This window comes from Mus musculus, chromosome 14 (assembly GCF_000001635.26).
Source record: "Mus musculus strain C57BL/6J chromosome 14, GRCm38.p6 C57BL/6J".
NCBI lineage: Eukaryota > Metazoa > Chordata > Mammalia > Rodentia > Muridae > Mus > Mus musculus.
The window spans coordinates 51,195,152-51,204,459 of record NC_000080.6 but is presented as its reverse complement, the minus strand read 5'-3'; the positions used below and the strand labels follow the sequence as shown (position 1 = coordinate 51,204,459).

Genomic DNA, 9,308 nt, shown 5'->3' with positions numbered 1-9,308 from the left:
TCTCTCTCTCTGTCTCTACACACACATACACACACAGAGAGAGAGAGACAAAAACACTGTGTATATGTGTCTTTCCCTTCCACTCTCCCCACCCCTATCAGACACAGAGATACCAAAAATCTAGATTTGTATGCAAAGGTATTTGTTGACTAGAAAAGATCTGTTCAGCTCAATTAAAGGGAGTCAGTGACAGGTTTCATGAGGACAGGTGCTGATATGCAGCACAGACAGAGGAATTGGTTCTTCACTACTATTATCTTGGCAGTAGCAGATGAGCGAAGGTGCAAAGTGCTGGCACTGGAACTAAAATGTCCCATCCAAGTGAACTGGAACCACTGGATAGATGGGAGTGTCTTGTGGAGTTCTGTTCTCACAGGCTACTCTGTAGTACTTCACTGAACCTGTCGTTTGGTATCTGCATTGTGTGCATATTCTTGTCGGCGTAGTGAGGTTACAAAAAGTTATAAATACCTGAAATGAACTAGCATGACAATTTTTTCTTGTCAAGTTGTTGCAGGTGATATTTGGATGGCCACACACAGCAACAACATCAGCAAAACTTGTGTGAAGAAAAGTATTTATGTCCTTACATCTTGGTCTATACCTGTTAACAACCCTCATTACAGCATCACATCGGGGGTAGGTGCTATTATAGATATACTCGGTGTAAAACTTCTGGGAAAGGATTTGTGCCTGGCATGAGGCAAGCATTAGGACAAGTCCCAACAGCAGCAGGAGACAAAGACTGGACTCAGGCAGCTTCATACCCACAATTTCTGTGAAAACAGAAGATAAGTGACTACTCCCACCCTATCTCAGTTTTCCATCTTTCTTCCTGAAGGCCCTCTGCTGTCCCTGTGGGTCCATGGTCTGGCTTCTCTTGGACACTGCTCCATCACTGCCCCTCTTGTCCCAGGCTTAGACAGTCAGTGTCTTACCCAGCCTGAGTTATAGATCCTGTGGAACTGAGTGCTGGTTGTCCTGGAAATCAGGGATAATGGGTGAGCTCCACTTGGGCCCATAGATATAGAGCAGGCTCTGTTGGTGGAACTGGTGGCTCAGAGTCTTCAACATGCAGAACCCACAGATTGGTACATTGCCTACTCATACAACCAGCCTTCTGTTTCTTCTTACTGAACAGTTGGGATTTGCTATGTCTGAGACAGCACATCAAACCATGCCAGCGCAATGATGGAGCATCTTTGTTTCAAATGAAGGGTCTATAGAAACCTTGTCCTTATATTGGGACATCTCCAGTGGGCCAGTCCTTCTGTCTGTGATAGCAGTAATCTTAAAGCCAGCCCATACATGCTGTCGTTTGAAACCTCAGTTAGCATACAAGTCTGAACAGCCTCTGGCCAACTCCAAAAAGCTGCCTCGGCTATTCAAAGAGCGAGCATCACCCAGCTCTGAGACAGTTAGTGTTGCTAGTTGCTGCCGTTTCAATTCAGGAAGCAATATGATGATAAAAGGGAGAGGTCAGATGTTTTGGAGATTTATGGAAATAATCAGTGTTAAGCAATTTTTCAATATTGCTTTAAACATGAGTTTTGATTTTTCTAGAAATCATTCCAAAGGGACATAAAGGTTATGTCGTGCATTGGAAAGCTTCCATTCACATGAACACCAAATGCTCCTTGGTCAGTTAATGTCCCTTTCTTTGTTCTTCAGTTCTCTCTTCCTTAAAGTGAAGGTTGAGAGATCGTCTCATTTTGATCTCATGGGACGGTGGAACCTTAGTCACATGAGTCATAGAATGTGGAGTTGAAGCTTAGTTTACAGGGGTGATTAGAAAAAGTGAACTAGCTACAATCTGAGATCAGGCCTGGGGGAGTCATCAGTTGTTACATCCGCTCCAGTAGTGACTCAAGTGACAGGCCTAGCAACCTGGAAGCAGTCCCGAGGCAAAGAGTTTCACAGAAACTTAGCCTCCTGGAACCTTGGCATTCCCATAGCTAGAATGCCCCAGATTTGTCCCTGCAATAGTTGGGAGGGTCTTGCATGCTTTCTTACAGTATTTTACTGGATAAGAGTTAGAAATCTCAGGGTAAGCTTAGTAAAGTATACTTAGAATCTTCATTACAGTCAGGTATGGCAGACTACATTGCACATTAGAAGAAAGTTGGTGAGTTCTTCTGACAAATGGAGATTCTCTGCAGATACTTAGAAGAGCAGCCTTGTTACTCCCATATGTAAGAATTTACCATGGCCTAGGAAAAAGGAGGGTTGTGGTCTAAAGAAGAACTACAGTGTTACATTATCCTCTCCCGGCCCCTGTCCTTAGCTGACTCTAGGCAAGGCTGCTTCTATTCTTAACTGTAAACATTGCCTGGTTCCTGACAGTCCTTTGAAGGCATTCCTCTGTTTTATCTCATAACTTCAATGTATCTTGCCTGCTATGGTGCCGTATTTCTTTGTCTTCTGTATTATACATATCTGATGCTAACTTTGACAAGATTACATTCAGATACACACTCTTTCTGTGTCCATGTTTGTCTGTCACCCTTCTCGCTGACTCCCTGCCTACTTGTAACCGAACCCTGATTTCTCCCATGGATTGAGGGGGGCCAACTGAGGCCGGTCCACAGCAATCAGTTCCACAATGGCTTAGCTGGTCAGAGTGTGTGAGTTACCCTCTCACCCTTGTTCTTTCTGCACCCCACAAAACGCCATAGAACTGCCCACTGGAGGCATTCTTAGTGTGACTACAAGCATGGATTAAAAAGTGTAACCATGCAGGCTGGTAAAACATGTCTTGAGATCTTCCATTGATTGCACATTTGAGTATAGAGCACTCTCTGTAAGCAGCTTTTTTCAGAGTGGCTGCGAGCAGAGCCCAGTATGTTGAGAAGTAAATGTTTAATTTCTATCTTGTTTGGAAATGTAAAGATGTCATCAGGTCTTTGTTCCTATTCTCCCTGACCCAAAGAAGCCCCCACTCCTCAGGGGATCCCCTGTGAGCTTTCCTTTTCTAGTTGTTACTTCTGTTACTGGTTGAGTAGTATGTTAGCACTGTAAAGGAATCTCACAGTGTCCCCATGCCTTCCACTCTATAATGAGTCCTAAGGACAGAATCAAACATACACACTCTGTATAAAGGGGGAATGTGCCAACACTAGAAATATTAGAAGAAGAATTTCATACCTCATGTGTCATGGATATTACTGGCTTGGAGAAGAGACAGACAAAAATAGCAGGAAAGGAGGATGGCTTTCAGGAGGTTAAGCATTTTAATAAATACTTTTTAAATTGGCAGTTGTTTCATATGAATTAAAATTACTGACAAAGATACAATATTCAGGCATGGGGATGTGGCTCAATAGTAGGCTATGTATCATATATGAGGTCCTAGGTCTGTGCCCTGGAAAACACACACACACACACACACACACACACACACACACACATATGAGTTTTTCCTTGCACCTTAATAAAATACAAATTAAAAAAAAATACCCATTTCTGTTTCAGTATGTGTCAAGTTGGGCAAATACATTTTACAAAGAGCCCTGGCCTCTTGTCAGGGATGTGAGTGGGTTCTAAATCTCCTGAGTTGTTGGGTGAGGGGCCAGCGACTTCAGGCAGAGTCCTCATTGCTGAGAGTCTTCACCTGTTCCCCGGCACTCTGATATTGCTCTAAAAAAGGAATCTGCTGTGTTTAAGCAAGTTAGTGTGTCAGACTAGGGGATTTTATGTCTGTGTGTATGCTGTGGGTGAGGATGAAGTACCTCTGTTTTGTGGTGGTTTATCAAAACAGGGCCACACTGATGTGTCATCTCTGGCTATGGGAGTTGGCTGGTATTCCCCTGGGGATTGATGAGGCCATCTGGGTTTTGCAATGGACTGCCTACTCTCCTAAAAATGAGAGGTTGATGACTCTAAAACTCAGTCCTTCCACATCTGTATGCTTGTACACTGAGCATTTCTGTGCCGGATTGGATACCAGTAGAGTGGCCTTACCCTGAAGGCCCTGAGTGCTATTCTTCTCTGCACTTCTGAAACAGTTTAAATGCTGCCATTTGTCAAAAACAATGTTTGGTACCTGTCTAATGGACACTGGTCAGGATGTGGCTAGGTCTCCCTTTCAGGGGACTCTAGTACCCCAAAGCCAGGCTACAACAGCTTAGTCATCTATTCACAACACCAGCCTCATTTCCTTTCAGCTCACAGTTGGGCTGAGTTCAGGAAGGAGAAGGAGCAGACAAGGACAAAGGGGATCTTCAAGCTGGGCTGTGCCTCAACAAAGCTGAAAGTGTTGAGGTTTGGGCCCTTTCCAAGTCCTCATGCCAGCCACTCTTCCTTCTCAAGCTGTCAGGCCCAGTTCTTAGGAAGTGTATCCATTGCGATGTGCACATTCTGGGCAGCTTTTGCTTGTTCGCTTGTTTGGTTGTTTGGTTGTTGAGATAGGATTTCTCTATATAGCCCTGGCTGTCCTAGAACTAGCTCTGTAGATCAGGCTGACCTCAAACTCACATAAATCCATCTCCCTCTCCCTCCTAAGTGCTGGAATTAAGGGTTTGTTTTTTAAAGAGGTTACATTCTAGAGTCTGCTCTGTGGTCAGGAACAAAAGCTCATTGGTGAAGGCAAATTGGCTGATTTCAGAACTTTTTGCAGGCAAGAATAAAACACTTGGGGGTCCATTGCAACACCCCAATGACCTCATAAGACCCCAGGGGAAGTATCAGACAGCTCCCATAGCCAGAGATTGCTCGGCTTAGCAATCAATTTTATTTAATTACTGCTACCAAATATTGCATCTCTGAACCTTTAAAGAGGAGCCCAGAATGGTCTCTTTGTGGTTAGAGGCTCTAGATCAGTTGATGAGGACTTATGTGTCATTCACTAAGAATATAAAAATGAGTAAGTAAATATTCTTCTCTGGAAAGGATCCACCCAATGGAGAGACAGTGAGATTAACTAACTTAAAGGAATGTTGGCAGCCTGTTTCTTCAGTTACACCAACGGAAGTGAATCCAGATCCATCCTGCCCATATTGTGGGTCCTTTATATCAGTGTAGTCTTCCCCAAGTGTTCCCAAGTCTGGGTGTGAGCATGCCTGCAAGTCAGTGCCCCAAAGCTGCCTGCTTGCATCTTTGCTGCTTTCTGAGAGAGCCCTGTTCTTGTCACACAGAGGACCAGCCTTGCTGAGGGAGTCTGAAGATGTTCGAGTGCTGAATTCTTCCTCCTGCTACAGCGAGTCAGCTGATGCTCTAGTTCTTGTGCCCAGACTCACCTCAAACATCCCCAGCATGGTTCCCACACAGCATGAGATGCTTTGCCCCTGACTCCACCTCTACTCCACTGTGCTCGTTATCATCCCTGAAAAAAATGGTCCACCAGGTAGTAACTACTTGGCCTAGTCATGCTCAGAGGAATGGTGAATGACTCCTTGTTTCTCCATGATTAGTGGCCTTAGTTTACAAGTCTCTGCCAAAGTAAAGATCCTTAGATAGGTTCTCCCCACCCCGTCACATGAGCACTGTATATTACCAGCCTGTGAGGAGCCTCTAGCTTCACACCCCAGGACCCTGTTTCCAGGAGCACGAAGCTAGACACATCCCCCGTTGGAGGAAAGCTGGCCAGCTTTGGTAAGATTCTTCCTTGTGGGTGTTCAACTCTGCTTCTTTTCCTCTGTGCTCTTTCTAGCAGTTCATCTATTTTAGTGAACCCGATTATCCCCCCTTCCGATTTCTGGACCCAAACTCTCACATTAAAAAGAAAACAAGCAAGAGTCAAAATTTTAAATGAAAACAGGTTTCTTTGGGGTGGTTTGTATCTGAGGGAAAAAATAATGGGATTTCGAGCAAGGAGATGGAGATATAGGAGGGTTTCTTCAATTGTGGTTAAAAGCCCCCAGAGGCTTAGGGAGCCATTTGCGGAAGGGCATGTGATCTGTCCTGTTTCCTTCCATAACAAGCATGTGGCTTGGCAGGAATAATACGAAAAATCCCAAGTCTGGTGATGGTGTCCCACACCTTTAATCTCAGCACTGGGGTGGTAGAGGCAGGCAGGTTTTTGAGTTTTAGGCCAGTCTGATCTACAAAGCAAGTATCAGGACAGCCAGGGCTACACAGAGAAAGCCTGTCTCGAGGAAGAAGAAAAAAAGAAAAGAAAAGAAAAAGCCCAAACCAGGAAGTGCTTTTGGCAGTACTTCCTCCTTGCTTCTTACCTTTTAAAGCAAATTATGGATGCTCTTTTAAAACTCTTACTCTCTTACTCCTCTCTCTTCGTCTTCTCTCCTCTCTCACTCCTCACTCCTCTCTCTTTGTCTTTTCCTCTCCTCTCTTCTCTCCTCTCCTCTTTTCTCTCTTTCTCTCTAGCCTCTTTCTCTCTAGCCCCCTTCTCTCTTTTCTACCTTCTCTCTTTCTCCCTGCCTTTCTACAATAAAGCTCTAAAACCATAGAATGTCTCTGCTTATCAAGGGCCAATGCACTTGGAGAATAGGATAGGCTTTTCCCTAATGAGCCTTTTCTAATCTCCAATGGAAGGCCTTCCTGTGCTCCACTCAAGATCTGCTGCGCTCACTCACGCCGGTGTTGGGAAACTCTCTTCTCTCATCCCTCTCTCCTATATAACCCCAGGGCTTTAGCAAAGTAGCTCTGGGGCTCCCGGGTAGGGCTGCCCCTTGACCACCCTCCAAAGAGTGGGTCAGAGGCTTGAGTGGAAAGTGTAAGGCAGCCCTCCCACGCCAGCCTTACCAGAGAATAGGTGGAAATCTGGCGGGGTGTGGGTCTTCCCCTTTCCCCTCTTCCCCAAGGCCCCCCTCTTTTAGTTTCCTACACCCCACCTGGGGATCCATTCCATAAACAACAACCCAACCCAGACACTACTGCAGATGCCAACAAGAATTTGTTGACAGGAGACTGATATATCTGTCTCATGAGAGGCTCTGCCAGTGCCTGGCAAATACAGAAGTGGATGATCACAGTCATCCAATGGATGGAGCACTGGGTCTCCCATGAAGAAGCTAGAGAAATACCCAGGAAGCTGAAAGGGTTTGTGGCAGTATAGGAGGAACAACAATATGAACTAACCAGTACTCCCAGAGCTTCCTGCAACTAAACCATCAACCAAAGAAAACACATAGACTCGTGGCTCTAGCTGCATATGCAGCAGAGGATGGCCTAGTCTGTCATCAGTAGCAGGAGAGGCCCTTGGTCTTGTGAAGGCTCCATGTCCCAGTATAGGGGAATTCCAGGGAAAGAAAGGTTGGGGAGAAGGGGGGCTGCAGGGGATAAAGGATTTTCAGTGAGAATACTAGGAAAGGGGATAACATTGGAAATGTAAATAAAGAAAATATCCAATAAAAATAAATAATAACAACAATAAGGTCCATAAGAAGGTCAAACTCCAGCAGAAGACACCTTGGTCCTATGGCCTGTGATTGGTGGATGTGTGTGGTGCAGGGTAAGCTGAGAACTCTGGGGAGGTGATGGTAGGAATCTTCTCTCTTCTCCTCTTCAGAAAGATCTTACAAGGCATTTTAAGTCCCTTGCCTTAATAAAGAGATCTCTGTTTTATTTTGTTTTGTTTTGTTTTGTTTTGTGTTTTGTTTTGTTTTGTTTTACCCACACTATAAGATAGTGTGCCTATGCTAACAGTACTGCAAATGTAGGAGACACTAGAAAATATTCTCTCAGATCATCCAAAGAGCCTCTGACATAGACCAACCTGAAGATGAAACTTGAGTTCCCCATTTTGCTCTGTAAGTGTCTCTTCTAGACCCACCTCAGGTACCACACAACGTGTTCCATTCTCCCTATGCACTGCATAACAACTCTGCCCTCTGGGAGAAGTAGACCTGCACCCTTCATCCCAAGGTGATCTTCTCTACAGCTTTCATCATTAATGTGGAACTGAGCGACTGCCTGGAATCCCATCTCAATAGCCTTGTGGCATGGGCTGTCCTGTGTTCTCGATCCCACAAGTCATTCTTCATGGCTCTCAGCCCTTGCGTTATCATCCATCTTGCCTCAGGAACCCCCATGCCTCCCCAATGGATGCCACATTTCTGTTCTGTGTTTTTCTGCCTTTCTTTCTTCTTCCTTGACCACCCCCTTCTCTCCCCCAAAAAAACCTAAGGTCTTGTACATTATCCAGGTAGGGGGGAACTCTAAGATTCAAGCAATCCTTCTGTCTCTATTTCCTAAGTAGCTGGACCTTACTGACACATACTGCACCTGTCCTTGGTATATCTTAAAGGTCTTTGTGCCCTAGGATCTAGCACAGTTTCTGGGCCCAGTAGGAACTTGGGTAATCTTTGTTATAAAGTTAAGTAATAGGTGAATTAAGAATATAAATAGATTTTGTTATACTACGGATGGTGGTGAACCTAAGGAATAGAGAAAGATGGCTGCGCCATGGAGTCTGTTAGGAAGGCCAAGGCCTAGATGGAATTAGGTAGCTGAGAACACTGCTTTATCATGCTCTTTCAGAAAGGGAAGTCTCCACCCACTTAGTCTAAATTAGAATGTAGTTCTATGGCCTGACCACTCCTGCTTTTTTTGCCCTTGGCAGGAATCTCTGTTGGAAGAGATGGCGATGAGCCCAGGTCCTTTGTTCTTGGTCTTCCTGTTGGGTCTGGTTGTGATCCCTCCCACTCTGTCTCAGGATGACTCCAGGTACACAAAATTCCTGACTCAGCACTATGATGCCAAGCCAAAAGGCCGGGACGACAGATACTGCGAAAGTATGATGGTGAAAAGAAAGCTAACCTCTTTCTGCAAAGATGTCAACACCTTTATCCATGACACCAAGAACAACATCAAGGCCATCTGTGGAAAGAAAGGAAGCCCTTATGGACGAAATTTAAGAATAAGCAAGTCTCACTTCCAGGTCACCACTTGCACACACAAAGGAAGGTCTCCCCGGCCTCCATGCAGGTACCGAGCCTCTAAAGGGTTCAGATATATTATTATTGGCTGTGAGAATGGCTGGCCTGTCCACTTTGATGAGTCTTTTATCAGTCCATAGACAGCAGACCCCTGGCACAGGCCTAGCTCTCTTTTCTTTTTATCTCCCCTCACAGCCAAAATCACTGTTTTAACGTTCACTGTCACGAGCCAGAAAATGAATTATCTGAAATATACTTCTCCTGATTTATAATGCACAAAAATAAAGATATCTCAAAAACCATTAAGAGTCAGTCTGGAAGATCTCTAGTTCCCAGTAAATTTAGCTTTTCCTGTTTTCTCTCCTTGCTGTACCCCAGGGGAAAGGGGCTGGAACACAGAGAGATATTCTTCGTTACCTGCTAGTCAGGGGGAAGGTAGATTTCATCTTTTTATGGTGCTGTGGATGCTAAATT

The 9,308-nt window shown here is 44.8% G+C and overlaps 2 protein-coding genes across 2 annotated transcripts; one reads left to right on the top strand and one right to left on the bottom strand.

Annotated features, from left to right (window-relative positions):
• Positions 1-303: 303 nt before the first annotated feature.
• Positions 304-765, bottom strand: Ear14 (eosinophil-associated, ribonuclease A family, member 14). Its single transcript, NM_017389.2, has one exon. It carries the CDS (start codon positions 763-765, stop codon positions 304-306), a length of 462 nt encoding a protein of 153 aa, NP_059085.2.
• Positions 766-8,536: 7,771 nt separating this feature from the next.
• Ang2 (angiogenin, ribonuclease A family, member 2) lies at positions 8,537-8,974 on the top strand. Its single transcript, NM_007449.2, has one exon. It carries the CDS (start codon positions 8,537-8,539, stop codon positions 8,972-8,974), a length of 438 nt encoding a protein of 145 aa, NP_031475.2.
• Positions 8,975-9,308: the final 334 nt, after the last annotated feature.